This window comes from Schistocerca americana, chromosome 2 (genome assembly GCF_021461395.2).
Source record: "Schistocerca americana isolate TAMUIC-IGC-003095 chromosome 2, iqSchAmer2.1, whole genome shotgun sequence".
In the NCBI taxonomy this organism is placed as follows: Eukaryota; Metazoa; Arthropoda; class Insecta; order Orthoptera; family Acrididae; genus Schistocerca; species Schistocerca americana.
In genome coordinates this window covers 311,885,233-311,902,171 of record NC_060120.1, presented here as the reverse complement: position 1 = coordinate 311,902,171, position 16,939 = coordinate 311,885,233, and the positions used below count along the sequence as shown (strand labels likewise).

At 44.0% G+C, this 16,939-nt stretch overlaps 1 protein-coding gene across 1 annotated transcript in view; it reads right to left on the bottom strand.

Annotated features, from left to right (window-relative positions):
- LOC124595813 overlaps window positions 1–16,939 on the bottom strand; it is a 224,719-nt gene that overhangs the window by 68,297 nt on the left and 139,483 nt on the right. Inside the window, exon 5 of the mRNA XM_047134705.1 lies at window positions 5,314–5,419. Within this exon, the coding sequence (XP_046990661.1) occupies window positions 5,314–5,419 (106 nt within the window). The remainder of the gene's footprint in view (window positions 1–5,313; window positions 5,420–16,939) is intronic.

Here is a 16,939-nt window from a genome sequence, read left to right as displayed (position 1 = left end):
ATCTTAGAAACTTTTGTAGAAGTTCCTGAAGACCTAATGTTATATTCATGATTTCCTCTATTTTTAAAGAATTGTTAGACATGATAAAGGACATTAATGAATGTGCTGTGAGATAGTTGTCAAAACACAAAATTTTTCGAGGAGGTCTCTGAAGCTGTTCTGTAACTGATGTTAGCAGATGATGTTCTCATATCACGCCATTGCATCCTGAAGTCAAGCTGGTCCAGAAAATGATTCTGTAACTCATTAGCGAATGGAAATTTTTAGAAAAAACTGATTTCTTCACTTCGAAACGTCAAATAGCAGTAATCAGTCGTCGAAAGCATTTTTGTGACTCATAAAGTCAAAGTTGTGTCTTTACTTCGAAGCAGCCTTTAATGTATTGTTTTTATTATGACTGTCCACCCCGATAGCTGAGTGGTCAGCGTGACGGATTGCCGTCCTACGGGCTAGGGTTCGATTCCCGGCTGGGTGGGGAATTTCCTCCGCTCAGGAACTGGGTGTTGTGCTGCCTTCATCATCATTTCATCCCGATCCGGCGGTCAGGTTGCCCAATGTGGCGTCGAATGTAATAAGACCTGCACCAAGGCGGCCGGACCTGCTCCGCAAGGGGCCTCCCGGCCAATGACGCCAAACGCTCATTTCCATTTCCATTAAGACTCAATACTGCCAGCTACAGCTTACTCGGTAACAGCTGTCACCATGTTGAACATGATTATGATGTTTCTTACACGGCTAGGATTAATTGCTCTGTGGAACCGTTCAATGGTTGGTTGGTTGCTTGATGATTTGGGAGAGGGGAACAAACAGCGACATCATCGGTCCCATCGATGTAGGGAAGGACGCGGAACGAACTGTGCAGTGCCCTTTCAAAGGAACCATCCCGGCATGTGCCTGAATTTCGGGAAATCAGGGAAAACCTAAATCAGGATGGCCGAATGCGAGTCCGGTGTACTAATCAGTGCGTCACCTCGCTCGGTGAACCGTTCAATAAGAATATTATAAAAGCATAACTTTCGGAAGTCTCTTCATGGATTTTTGGATTATCAAAAAATGGTTCGAATGGCTTTGAGCACTATGGGACTTAACTTCTGAGGTCATCAGTCCCCTAGAACTTAGAACTACTTAAACCTAACTAACCTAAGGACATTACACACATCCATGCCCGAGGCAGGATTCGAACCTGCGACGGTAGCGGTCGCGCGGTTCCCGACTGTAGCGCCTAGAACCGCTCGGCCGCCCGGCCGGCTTGGATTATCACAACTGCGTGAAATTAGTTACTGTCTGAATGAATCCGTGTTTGATTATAAGAGCGAATTTAGGATTAATTGCCAAATTTCCAACCACAAAAACAGAAGTAAAAATAATTTCCATATATTAGTTTCTCCATATTTGGATGACGCTGACTACGCAACTCGCTCTCTCTCTTTGCTTGTATCTGTGTCCTGCACTTCGCAAGGTCGGCAAAGATATCGTCTGATTTTGCAAAGTTAATTGAAGGGGTGGCCGGATGCTCTTCCTGTCACCACCCCGGTGGATGAGCCGATGAGGAAGACAACACAACAGGATGACGAGGACATCACAACACCGAGTCCCTGAGCGGAGAAAGATCCACCACCCAGCCGGGAATCGAACCCGGGCCACCTTGCGCGGCGTTCCGTCGTGCTGACCACTCAGCTATCGGGGCGGACATGCTGACTACGCCACTATCGTTCAGTTAATGAAAATCCGCTCCGGTTGCTTAATTGGAGCTTTATTAAGTGCACACACGACCGGTTTGGGCCTTTATATTAAGTCATTATCAAGTTTATCTGAAACTGCCATATATAATATATGGTATATAGATATTCTTGTAAATAATAATAGATAAGAGACAATGCTTATACAATAAGAGTACAAGTACAGGGAGAATATACAATTTACTTTATGCTGTAAAGAAGCAACGTCAAATGATAAAAGGTAGAAGTTAAGTGGATTTAAAGAAAAATCGCTCCCAATGATATCTCGAGAAAAATTGGCTTGATGTAACTATAAAAAGCTGTACAATCCAATACCTTCAGACCGTTCCAATGGTTAAGGTAAAAAGGGTTATTTGACAGATTTCAAAATTACATTATATTTTTTTTCAGTTTAAATCCTAACAGTAAAGGATAAAAGTGGAAAAGTGAAATAGATTTAAAAAATTTCGTGCCCAGTGACGTCATGCGAAAAATGGACGTGTCGTAATTATAAAAACTGTAAAATCGGATACATTAAACTTATTAACATGATTAAGCTAAAAGAGTTATTTTCTGACGTGTTTCAGAATTACAAGTGTAAAATACGACTAGTTGCAATGAACGAGGCTTCCATGTCGAGCGTAAATTTTACTCGTTACAGAGACGAGGACGCCCCGTTCGTAGCAACTATTTTACAGTTTAATTAATTCCAAGTAATTACTTTTAGCATTTAATATGAGACACATGCAGCTTCATTCTGAAACACATCAGCAAGCGAAAGCATGTTAACAATTTTAATTCATCGTATTGTACAGTTTTTATAATTACGACACGCCGGTTTTTCTCGTGACGTCATTATGGGCGATTTTTTAAAATTCACTTGACTTCTACTGTTTTTATCGTTTGACTGTGCTTCTCTACAGCATAACGCGTTAAGTTGTATATCGTTAAGTTGTATATCCCTTCTCCACTTATACTCTACATGTACAAAGCATTGTCTCTCTTCTACTGCTATGTAAAGGAATATCTACACTGACGGAAAAAATAGCAAACCAAGAAAGAGTTGTGCGACATAAACGAAACTGGCTGGCGTGTTTCTACATCTGAAACATGAAGTCTATTCAGATTTCGTGTCAGTCGCTAGTAGCGCCACTATGAGGATGCAAATCAGTTTTGCTTTAAAATACACGTTGTAACGATCGTGGGCCTTAGTTACGTTTGAGATTTCACATGGCGAACTGACGTTCGTCAAGGATGCCTTTAAGGCGACAAAGACGCCATTAACAATACCTCACCGTGCTTGAACGAGATCGTGTAATAGTGTTACGAGAAGCCGGATGTTCCTTCAGCGATACAGCACAAAGACTTGGCAGGAATGTAGCCACCGTACATCGATTGCTGGCAACGGTGATCATGACTATGTACGGGCGCAATAAGACCGGTCTCCGGACGCCCACGTGGCACAACTGAGAGGGAATGCCATCGTGTTCGGCGTAAGGCTTTGGCGCATCGTACTGCATGTGTAGTAGCAATTTGAACAGCAATTGGCACAACGAACTGTTGCAAACAGGTTACTTCAGGGACAGATCCAAGGCGCCCTATAGGATGCGTTCCACGGACCCCAAACTATCGCAATTTGCGATTTCAGTGGTGTCAAATGAGAGCTCATTAGAGGACAGTGTCGAGCTCCTTCGTGCTTTATAATGAAAGCCAGTTTTCCCTGGGTGCCAATGATGACCGTGTGTTGGTTAGAAGGAGGGCAGTTAAGTGACTGCAAACAACTTGTCTGCGTGCCATACGCACTGTACCTACACCTGGAGTTATTGTCTAGGGTGCGATTTCGCATGACAGCAGGGACACCCTCATGGTTATCCTACATACCCAGACTTCAAATCTGTGCGTCAGTCTGGTGATTCGACCTGTTGTGCTGCCATTCATGAACAGCATTCCAGTCGGTTTTTTCCAACAGGATAACGCTCACCCACATACCGCTGTCGTAGCCCAACATGCTCTAGAGAGTGCCGACATGTCGCGTTGGACTGCTTAATCGCTACATCTGTCTCCAATCGAGCACACGTGGGACACCATCGGACGGCAACCCCAGAGTCATCCAGAAAACAGCGTTAAGCGTCCCTATATTGACCGACCAAGTGCAACAGGCATGGAAGTTCATCCCACAAACTGTCATCCGGCAGCTGTACATTAGCAGCTGCACATTTGCTTGCTTAGTTTCAACATTCCGGCGGTTACACCGGTTATTAATGCATCAGCATTTCAGATTTTCAATGGCTTATCTCGCGCTTACATTAACCTGTGCCGGCCGCGGTGGTCTCGCGGTTCTCGGCGCTCAGTCTGGAACCGCGCGACTGCTACGGTCGCAGGTTCGAATCCTGCCTCGTGATGACTGGGTGTTGTGTGATGTCCTTAGGTTAGTTAGGTTTAAGTAGTTCTAAGTTCTAGGGGACTGATGACCACAGATGTTAAGTCCCATAGTGCTCAGAGCCATTAGAACCATTTGAACCATTAACCTGTGATCTTGCGACGGTAATCACTTAAACATGTTACTTAGACAAATGTATTTCCGAAATTTCATTACGCTACGTTAATTATTTTTTGTGATGCGATTTTTTTCCCTCAGTTTATATACCCATCATAATATATCCGGAAGTTTCAGATATACTTGACAAAGGCCTAATGAAGAGGCCGAAACCGCTCGTGTGTGGTCTTAATAAAGTTCCAATTAGGCAACTGGAGCGGCTCTTCATTAGTTCCCATGTAGACAATGCACCCATGTCTTGCGTCCAAGTGGCAGTGCGGCTCTAGGCGCTACAGTCTGGAGCCGAGCGACCGCTCCGGTCACAGGTTCGAATCCTGCCTCGGGCATGGATGTGTGTGATGTCCTTAGGTTAGTTAGGTTTAATTAGTTCTAAGTTCTAGGCGGCTGATGACCTCAGAAGTTAAGTCGCATAGTGCTCATAGCCTCTTGAGTCCAGAATGGAGTTTTATAACCTCCTGCACAAGCCTGTAACACGTTGTTGGTAGAAATAAGCAGGAAACTGGAATCACCAGGTACTCAAAAACAAAGTGAAATGGTATTTTATTAGTCGTACCTTCCTTATCAGATCGTTAGGACTCGGGGATGGAAATTACACCTAAAACTAATGTTCATATTAAAAATGTGTTTTAACTTTTCCAGCACTGGTACAGAGACAGCTGTAGTGATTTCTGAAATTATTAATGTTACTGAAATGCTTAGCAGATCAAGACAGCAGCTGAGCTGCGTAAGAGGAACAGTGGTTATCTTCAATGTAGCTACTTTTCTCCTCATATACAAATAAAGTAATGTAAAAGTGACTCTCATGTTTATCAGCGTGAGTGAATTAGCGCTAGGCATAATTTGTAGTTACTGTGCTTCAGAAAATTTGCTTGCAGTGGTTGCGTCTGTCTTTTAATACATAAACTGACTCTTTCCACATCCCTGAACATTATTCTTAATGATGGGATACACAGAAAACGATGTATCAACAAACGAATATATGAATTATCTTTTTTCAAAAGCATAAAAACTAAATATCGAAAGTGTTTAAAGGCTTACTGTGTTGTCCACTGTTCTGGCCGCATAGCGTGAGCTGCCTCGCTGGTCCTGCAGACATGAGGAACACGTCGGAGTCACACACGCCAGTGCGCCGGTTTGGCTGGCCCTGCAACCACACACACTTGTCACACTGATCGATTGTTCGATCAACACTAAATACTGGATTGTTACAATTAAAGTGCAGTTATTCACGGAGGTCCAGTCTGTGTTGGCCCGCATCTCGTGGTCGTGCGGTAGCGTTCTCGCTTCCCACGCCCGGGTTCCCGGGTTCGATTCCCGGCGGGGTCAGGGATTTTCTCTGCCTCGTGATGGCTGGGTGTTGTGTGCTGTCCTTAGGTTAGTTAGGTTTAAGTAGTTCTAAGTTCTAGGGGACTTATGACCACAGCAGTTGAGTCCCATAGTGCTCAGAGCCATTTGAACCATTTGAACCAGTCTGTGTTGTAATTATCATACGGCAGAGGAACTTGGTAGATACGCTAACGTGTTAATATGGAACCGATTTACGCTGGAAAAAAATTGGTTCCAGCTTTTGCTGCGAAGTGCAAGTCTGACGCTGTACAGCATCTCGTCGATGTCTCTGGTGCTCATACTGAATAACCTGTGTAAGTGGCAGTTACTTAAAAAATCAGCATTTTGCCTTTCTCATTTGTTTTACCTTTCCAGTCCACGTCCCGTTCTTAATCCATTGCAAATAGTAACATTTCTATATGTCTTTCTTGCATTCACAGAACCAGATTTGGAAATGACGACTGAGACGCCAGGTACCGCACCACGCAGGTTACATTTAGCAAATAAAAATAAATACACCTCAAGCCAGAATCAAACCCACAACCTCCTTCACGCTAATCAAAAACGCTACCCACTGCACCAGCTGCACAGCACTGCAGCCGCTTCCTGACTGAGATAGTTACCGTGGAGGTTATTACAGTGTTGCCAGATTGCCCGTCTTTAACGACCATTTACTGCCGCAAATATGTGCAGGACGAAATTTTGTGAGAAACGTATGTGTATTGCTAGTATGTGAGGCATTACGCTGCGAAGTCCGAGTGCACGAAGTTTTCTTCACCCTGTAAATTAGATTAAGTCATGTGGCTGGAATAGTAGACGGAAAACAACACTATGTGATCAGAAGTATCCGGACACCTGGCTGAATGTGACTTAAAGGTTCATCGCACCCTCCATTGGTCATGCTGGAATTCATTATGACGTTGGCCCACACTTAGCCTTGACAGCTTCCACTCTCGCAGGCATACGTTCAATCAGGTGCTGGAAGATTTCTTGGAGAATGGCAGCACATTCTTCACGGAGTGCTGCATTGAGGAGAGGTATCGACGTCGGTCGGTGAGGCCTGGCACGAAGCAGGCTATCCAAAACATCCACAAGGTCTTCTATAGGATTCAGGTCAGAACACTGTGCAGGGCAGTCCATTACAGGGATGTTTTTGTCGTGTAACCACTCCGTCACAGGCCGTGCATTATGAACAGCTGCTCGACCGTGTTGAAAGATGCAATCGCCATCCCCGAATTGCTCTTCAACAGTGGGAAGCAAGAAGGTGCTTAAAACATCAATGTAAGCTTGTGCTGTGATAGTGCCACCGCAAAACAACACAGAGAGCAAGCCCTCTCCATGAAAAACACGACCACACCATAACACCACCGCCTCCGAATTTTACTGTTGACAGTACACACGTTGGCAGATGACCTTCACTGGGCATTCGCCATACTCACACCCTGCCATCGGATCGCCACATTGTGCACCGTGATTCGTCACTCCACACAACGTTTTTCCACTGTTTAATTGTCCAATGTTTACGCTACTTACACCAAGCGAGGCGTCGTTTGGTATTTACCGGCGTGATGTGTGCCTTATGAGCAGCCGCTCGACCATGAAATCCGAATTTCTCGCCTCCCGCCTAACTTTCATAGTACTTGCATTGGATCTTGATGCAGTTTGGAAGTCCTGTGTGATGGCCTGGATAGATGTCTACCTATTACACACCACGACTCTCTTCAACTGTCGGCGGTCTCTGTCTGTCAGCTTTTGTGCTCGTACGTGTCCCTTCACGTTTCCACTTTACTATCACATCGGAAACAGTGGACCTAGGGATGTTTAGGAGTGTGGAAATCTCGCGTACAGACGTATGACACAAGTGACACCCAATAACCTGACCGCGTTCGAAGTACGTGAGTTCCGCGGAGCGCCCCATTCTGCTCTCTCACGATGTCCAATGACTACTGAGGTCGTTGATATGGAGTACCTGGCATTAGGTGGCAGTACAACGCACCTAATGTGAAAAACGCATATTTTGGGGGTGTCCGGATACTTTTGATCACATAGTGTATTTACCTTGTGGGCAGCTAACTTTATAGGAACGATGTTCAGATTGTGCGGTGCAGGATCTGTGTCGTTAGTAGTGTCAGTGTCACGGTACTGGTCAGGTGCCGGTACTGCTATGGTACCAGTCACGCCACAAATTCCTGAAGAAGTTACAGTTGACACGCCTGAGAATGCTGGACGCAGCGTGCGACGTTCAAGGAGTGCACAGAGCAGTGTGAACATTCCATGGTCCATCGTTAGAAAAGTGCTGCGAACAATTGTCAGATGGTATCCCAGCTGTTGTGGATGCAAATGGTCGTCGCACTCAGCAACATTTGCAACCTGGAAGGTAAATCTGGTACACAATTAACAAATATTATCCTCTCGTGTGGAAATTAAAATGTGTTCTTTCAACGCTTTATTCGTTATTTCTCTTCCGCATGTCCTTACAAATGTTTCCAATAAAGTCTGTGTCCCACGATCACTCGTTTTTTAATGGGGATCCGCTCAAGTAGCGAAAATTTAATTATAACTACTCTGTATTCAATCATGGAAGTAAAGTGCACGTGGTAGAATTTGTGAGCAAAGAAACCAAGTGATGTAATGAATTCGCGAAGCCCAATTATATGAAAAATCCCATATGAGCGTAAACCAGTATGCTAAGCAAAACCATCCTTTATCGTTAGGATCAAACATCGAATTAGAACAGTTGACATCCCCTCCAAACATCATGGCAAGAAAGCACATACAAATAAATTTAAAAGCTGTTGATAAATAATCTTGCGAGTGAGAGCATATGTTTGTAAATCACTCGAATTTACAGATGGTTAACCCAGTGATGGATATCAATCACCACGTGTTCTGATGATACAACTGAGAACTAGAACAAAGGTACAAAATTATGCATAAATCCAAATGAAAAATGCAACGCGAAAAGAGTAGGACATGAGTACTCCCTGCTTCGAATATGCGAGTGGTTATAAGATAAGGATAAGAACTCTCAGTCGTGTTTTCACTGTCCATTGCGAGCACAGAATATCGTCGATGAAACCGAAATTATATTATGTGGTTCCGTGAGTAGGTGGACAGCGAGAATGTGGATAGATGTCAGATTGTGATTAGACGGGCTTGGAGTTCAATCCTCGGTTGGTCCTATGACTATTTCTGTCACATCGCTTTCACATCTATATCTGCATGACTACTCTGCAATTCACACTTAAGTGCGAGGCAGAGGGTTGATTCAACCAATTCAGACCATTTCTCTAGTGTTTGTGCCCCATAGGTTGTGTTGTTTAGCATAGCCCTGGATGCTATAGTCTGATCTCTGATGACCCACAGAGAAGGGGAGCACGCCGTATGATCACTCAAATTACTTTAAAGGAAATGATAATCTTGTGCAAACGGATACGTCTTACTAAAATGACAATTAATAGGAGTGATCCAATCAGGCATGAAAATATAGGTACCACGCAACGCACATAGACGTATTAATGAAAGAAGGGATCATCTATCTATAATGGAAACAAGTGTTCATTATAACAATCAGGTTTATTAACATAAACATCAATATATGAGTTAGTTAGTTAGTTACATGTTAAACAGATCATTCCTACGATTCTTTTAACGAAATGACGTATTGTGACAACGAAGTAAAAACGCCGAACTCCTGGAAGTGGTACCTAAATGACATCCATTGGTGAACACTACATATTATTCTAACTGTATATAGTCTGTTATTACAAAGCAACGTAAAACAATAACCACATTGAGCATATAGTATTCAGAAGTGCGTTTAGGACAAAACCTGCCATGTAACACATTCCACTCGCTCAGGGAAAACGGACACTCAAATCTTTCTGTGCGAGGTCCGATTTCTCTCATTTTATTACGATGTTCACTTCCCCCTGACTGGGTGGCGTCCCCAATTTTTTTTATACTCGGAGGAGAAAGTTGATGATTAAAATATCGTAAAAATATTTCGCCGCAACGGAAAACGCCTTTGTTTTAACGATTGCCACCCCATCTCGTGTATCACATCCATGGCACCCTCTCTCCCAATTTCGTGATAATACAAAACGAGCTGCCCTTCTTTGTATTTTGTCGATGGCCTTCATCAATCCTGTCTGATAAGGATACCATACCACACAGCAATACTTTAGCAGATGACCGACAAGCGTAGTGTAGACAGGTTTTTTAGTAGACCTATTGCATCTTCTAAGTGTTCTGTCAATAAAAAGCAGATTTTGTTTGCTTTCGCCACAACATTATCTATATGATAGTTCCATTTTTAATTGTTCGTACTTGTAATCTATTGGTATTTAGTTCAGTTGAAAGCTTTTAGACATGTGGGATTTATCGTGTACCCGGAATTTAATGGATTCCTTCTATACTCGTGCGGACGCCCTCACACTTTTCGTTAGAGTCAATTGCGACATTTCGCACCATTCAGGTATCTCGTCTGTATCATTTTGCAGTTGGTTTTGATCTACTGTTGACTTTACTAGATGGTAAATGACAGCATCGTCTACAAACAATCTAAGAGGTCTGCTCAGATTATCTCCTAAAATGTTTATACGAATCGGGAACAGCAGAGGGCCTCTGACACTTCCTTGGAGAGCGCCAGATATTATTTCTGTTTTACTCGATAACTTTTCAGCAGTTATTACGAACTGCGACCTTTCTGAGAGGAAATCACAAGTCTAGCTGCAGAACTGAGGCGACACACTGTAGGCAAGCAAAGTCATTAGAAGCCACTTGAGAGGAACGCTGTCAAAAGCCGCCTGGAAATCTAAAAATATGGAATAAATTTATGATCCTCGTGAGAACAAACAGCTAGTTGTGTTTCACAAGAACTACGTTTTCTGAATCCGTGCAGACTATGTGCCAATAGACCGTGTTCTTCGTAGTAAATTCAAAATGTTAGAACTCAGTATATATTCCAAAATCTTACTGCAAAAACGACAGTGATATGTGCCTACAATTGAGCGGATTACTCCCAGTTTCTTTCTTGAGTATTGGTGTGACTTGCGCAACTTTCCACGCTTTAGGTACTGATCTTTCATTGAGCGAGCTGTTGTATATGATTGTATATATGGTGTATTAATCATTCACGTCTGACCACGATTTATTAACGTGAAAGATGCCAAGCTGTACTGTGGTTCGTAGCCCACGCCAAGCTGTAAGTTCCCCCAGTATACGTAGTACCAAAATACTAACCTTCGGGATGAGGACTGATTTGGACCTTGTTTCGAAAGCGAAATCCTCAGCTGCCTTGAACTGTTTCAGACAGTGGCCGCATTCTCAGTAACGCTCAATGTTCCTCAGAGTGAGATTACAAGAATTTGCCAATAGTTTTTAGACACAGAAAACATTCAACGTACGTCGGAATAAGGTCGACAAAAAGTAACCACTCCACAATAGTAATGATATCTAAGCTTAACAGCACGGTTAAGTTCGGTGATGCACGCGAGACAATTGGCTGCAGAGCAGACAGCTGCTTCTGAGTTTTCCGATAAACTGTGTATCAAAGGGTGTAGGCCGGACGTCCGGTAGGCTGTGTCTCGACCACAGCTGTGCGGAGATCCTCCTTCTACTGTACAGTCAGTAACATCGACGTGGACCGCGAACAAATGGTTGAACGCGATCTTCACAGGTGAACTTTAGTTTACTCATCGAATCTTGTCTTACAACCGTCTGAAGAAAAAGTGTTAGGAGCATCTCGAAATTTTCCTACTGTATCATACAAGCAGTCCAATTTGTTGGTGGTAGGGTCATGTGTGTGAATGGTAGAATGCAGTGTGACAGTACAGCCCTCTGAGCTGCGAGGGAAGTCGCGCACCTGAGGGCACCTGGCTCTCTGAAAAAAGACTCCGACAACAAAGACAGACATTTTACAGCGAGACAGTAGCAACAAACTGGTCTGTCGCTGTGATAAATGTGTTCGTCACCTGGGTGATTATGTTCAAATGGTTCAAATGGCTCTGAGCACTATGGGACTTAACATCTGAGGTCATCAGTCCCCTAGAACTTAGAACTACTTAAACCTAACTAACCTAAGGACATCACACACATCCATGCCCGAGGCAGGATTCGAACCTGCGACCGTAGCGGTCGCGCGGATCCAGACTGAAGAGCGTAGAACCGCTCGGCCACGACGGAGGGCTGGTGATCATGTTGAGAAATAAAGAAGAATAAAGATGCAAAATTTTAATAACGTTTGTTTTGAGGTATTTCACGTAAGGAATTCGGAGGCACTACTTTCCAACACGCCCTCGTATGTAAGGAGTAGTCTAATGAAAACGATACAAAGGGATAAAAATAAGTAAACAGGGTTTCCAATTGCCTGCGGAACCATGATTGTACCCAGGGGGCACCTCTTCGTCCGAAGCAAACTGACGACCAAGAACGTCTTTCCTCATGGCTCCAAATAATGGAAATCGCATTGGGAGAGATAGGGACTGTATGGAAAGTGGCTGTGGCTGGGGATTGCACTACAACAGAATGATGACGCTCGTCAGTATTCTTGGGCGTTTAGACGCTATAAATTTTTGCAGAGTGTTCACCTAACACCTTGCGTTAATTGTGGCGGCATGTTCCAGAAAGTTGACGAGCAGCGGGTCTTGCAGTCAAAGAAAAGGGTCATCATGACTTTCTCGGAGCTGGCGTGCACTGCTTTGGAATGAATCCATGTGTTTACATTTTTTGCTCTGACGCTTGATCTCCGACTCAAAATGATGACACCACGTTTCATCTCCAGCAACGATATTTACGATATTACTGTGTCTCTGTTATTCCGAATTACTAAGCAATGTTGGTTTGCACATGCATGGTTTGAGGCACATGGTTGACGACATATGGAACTTTGCGTCTAGCTTTAGTCGTGCTCGGATAGCCTAATGGTAGATCGCTCCTGATAAGCCGGAAATCCGGGTTCGATTCCCGGTCCGTCTCCGGCGAAAAATTTTCTTTGTCGTCATCCCGTTATACATCTGATGGTTGTACATATTTGCAATTCCTAATACATTTAATGGAAATGATATTAATCATCGTGATACCATTCCAGGTGCTGCAGTGACGTCGACAACCTGTTTCACTTCCGCTTCTCCGTCAGGCTATAGGAAATCTATTACATACGGATTTTCCAGAATTTCAGATGCTCTGCCATGACGACGTAAGCGTTACCGTGCTGCTACCCAAAAAGAACCGAATGTCTTCCACCTTGTGCCGTCTGACGGCAGCACCCACCGCAGCAATGACCGAAGAGGTAATGACACGATGATGCTGTCCTGGCCGACTGCTGTCTTTCAATTAACGCGACATTCACGAAATCGTTTATTCCAAGCAATCATACGCACACGTGACATACTGTGTTCACCATACACAGCAGAAACTCGGGCATGAATTTCATTACTGCCACTGCTTCCGCAGTTAGAAATCGCACTACATCTAGCTGTTCCTCTTTCCCGGCCTCCTTAGTGAAGTCGGATTCACACACGACTCCCTAACCTCACGTCGGGCGCGTCTAACAGACAAATGGCGCAGAGATGAGCGATCGCGCTTTTCCTTTCTCCCCTACACACACACCTACCTACCTGCGTTACCACTCGTTATACAGTCTGTCTCATTTTCATTTGACTGGCGCTTTAATATCAGCAGCTCGTGGTCTTGTGGTTAGCTTTGCTGACTTGGGGCCCCAGATTCGATTCCCGGTCGGAGCGGGCATATACTCCGCTCGCGACTGGATGTGTGTGAGTGTGTGTGTGTGTCTTCGTCACCATCGACACGCAAATCACAGCCACAGGTGGCTGAACTCCCCAGAAGGGACTTAAGGCAAACAATGCCATATCCACATTTCATATACAGGGGGTTCCAAAAAGAAACACATACTTTACGAATTGGTTCCTATCTTCAAAACAAGAAAAAAGTCTAGAAAACAAGTCTCCAAAGCGCGTACCTTAAGAGATATGAGCAGCTGTTCTTCTTCGATACTATGAAACACAGCTCTTCAATTGCAGACTCTTTGCTTCTCATATTTTGGGAGGAGGTAGTACGGACCAAAACAAGAAAAACAGTCTAGTAAACACGGGCTCTAAAGTACATACCTTAGGAACTATGAGCACTTTTTAAGTAGAAGAGATGTGTTTCACACTAACGCAGATGAACAACTGCTCAAAGCTCTTAAAGTATGCATTCTGGACTCCATGTTTACTAGACATTTTTTTCTTATTTTGGTCAATACTTTCTCTTCCCAAAATATGGAAAGCAAAGACCTTGCCGCAGAAGAGATCTGTTTCATACTATCGAAGATGAACAAGTGTTCTTACCTCTTAAGGTGTGCATTTTAGACCCCCTGTTTCCTTGGCAGTTTTTACTTATTTTCGTATAAGCAGCCTGTTCCTAACGTTTTTTGGGACACCCTGTATGTAGGGTATTAAGGCTATAAGTGCAGATATTTTTCGTGGTGACGGAGGACAGTTTACTAAACAATATTACATCAGTATTTACTTCATTTGCAGACTAATAATTACAGCTATTAGGAGTAGTATGTTTTTAGGTTAGTAAGTATCTCCAAGTACATGTGACAAGAGCAAGTCATTAACGCTTATTTTCTCGTAGGCAGCTGGTCAAGTGACGAAGTGTAGACAAGTGGATGCAAAACGCTCACTCTATAATGACAGATGTAGTCCACTTACTGTCGCAGTTACGACCGTGGAGAAAACATCTGGTAGTAAATTACGTGACGTGTTTGTGAGAAGACTATTAGACGCAGAGATAAAACAACCAAGACACTGATGTTTGTATGCATTAAGGTTCCACATCTAAAAATATCTGCACTTACATGACCGTCACGCTATACAGGGTGAGTCACCTAACGTTACCGCTGGATGTATTTCGTAAACCACATCAAATACTGACGAACCGATTCCACAGACCGAACGTGAGGAGAGGGGATAGTGTAATTGTTTAATACAAACCATACAAAAATGCACGGAAGTATGTTTTTTAACACAAACCTACGTTTTTTTTTCAATGGAACCCCGTTAGTTTTGTTAGCACATCTGAACATATAAACAAATACGTAATCAGTGCCGTTTGTAGCATTGTAAAATGTTAATTACATCCGGAGATATTGTAACCTGAAGTTGACGCTTGAAACCTCCGACATTCAGTTGCTTGTTGTAACAAACACGGGCCACGGTCGGCGAGCAGCATCTGCAGGGACATGTTTACGATGACGACCGTGTTTAGGAGTGTGGCTGTAGTGCACTATTGTGGTTTGGTCTAGCTGTCGCAGTGTCCGCATGTAGCGCTTGCTGCTATCGTTATTCCGCATTCGTCTCCGCACACAAACCAACTGTAGTACACCGTGTTACCAGACGTCTGTGATAGTGTAGTGTTGTAGGAACTGTGACCATGGTGTATTCGAACTCTGAAAAGGCGGAGATGATACTCATCTATGGCGAGTGTCGACGAAATGCAGCTGAAGTCTGCAGGGTGTATGCAGAACGGTACCCGGACAGAGAGCATCCAACGTGCCGCACATTGCAAAACATCTACCGCCAACTGTATGCAACAGGTATGGTCGTAGCACGCAAACGGGTCCGTAACAAGCCCGTCACAGGAGAAGCGGGTGCAGTTGGTGGGTTAGCTGCTGTTGCCATGAACCCACACATGAGAACACGGGACATTTCGAGAGCCGGTGGACTGAGTCAAAGTAGTGTCATGCGCATACTGCATCGTCACCGCTTTCACCCGTTTCATGTGTCGCTACATCAGCAATTACATGGTGATGACTTTAATCACCGAGTGCAATTCTGTCAATGGGCATTAACAGAGAATGCGTTGCAGTTCTACCTGTTTACCGATGAAGCGGGTTTCACAAACCACGGGGCAGTGAATCTACGGAACATGCATTACTGGTCCGTGGACAATCCTCGCTGGCTCAGACAGGTAGAGCGACAGCGACCGTGGACTGTAAATGTATGGTGCGGAATCATTGGCGACCACCTCATTGGTCCTCACTTCATTGCAGGGGTCCAAACAGCTGCAACATACATCGCGTTTCTACAGAATGATCTGCCAACGTTGCTCGAAAATGTCCCACTGGAAACGCGTCGACGTATGTGGTATCAGCATGATGATGCACCTGCACATTCCGCAATTAACCCTAGGCTGACGCTTGACAGGATGTTCGACGGGCGTTTCATAGGACGTGGAGGACGCATAAATTGGCCAGCCCGTTCTCCTGATCTTACACCTCTGGACTTCTTTCGGTGGGGTACGTTAAAGGAGAATGTGTACTCTGATGTGCCTACAACCCCAGAGGATATGAAACAACGTATTGTGGCAGCCTGCGGCGACATTACACCAGATGTACTTCGGCGTTTACGACATTCATTACGCTAGAGATTGCAATTGTGTGCAGCAAATGATGGCCACCACATTGAACATCTATTGGCCTGACATGTCGGGACGCACTCTATTCCACTCCGTAATTGAAAACGGAAACCTCGTGTGTACGTGTACCTCACCCCTCATGGTAATGTACATGTGCGTCAGTGAAAAAGACCAATAAAAAGGTGTTAGCATGTGGACGTAATGTGCTGTTCCAGTCTCTTCTGTACCTAAGGACCATCACCGTTCCCTTTGGATCCCTACGTAGTTCGGTGCTCTCCGATACACACGATCGAACAGCGGAGGAGTGGTACTCAAGCGTCAACTTTAGGTTACAATATCTCCGGATGTAATTAACATTTTACAATGCAACAAACGGCACTGATTACGTATTTGTTTATATGTTCAGATGTGCTAGCAATACTAACGGGGTTCCATTTAAAAAAAACGTAGGTTTGTGTTAAAAAAACATACTTCCGTGCATGTTTTATGGTTTGTATTAACCAATTACACTAGCCCCTCTCCTCACGTTCGGTCTGTGGAATCTATTCGTCAGTATTTGATGTGGTTTACGAAATATATCCAGCGGTAATGTTAAGTGACTCACCCTGTATACAGGGTGTTATAAAAAGGTACGGCCAAATTTTCAGGAAACATTCCACACACACAAATAAAGAAAAGATGTTATGTGGACATGTGTCCGGAAACGCTTAATTTCCATGTTAGAGCTCATTTTAGTTTCGTCAGTATGTACTGTACTTCCTCGATTCACCGCCAGTTGGCCCAATTGAAGGAAGGTAATGTTGACTTCGGTGCTTGTGTTGACATGCGACTCATTGCTCTACAGTACCAGCATCAAGCACATCAGTACGTAGCATCAACAGATTAGTGTTCATCACGAACGTGGTTTTGCAGT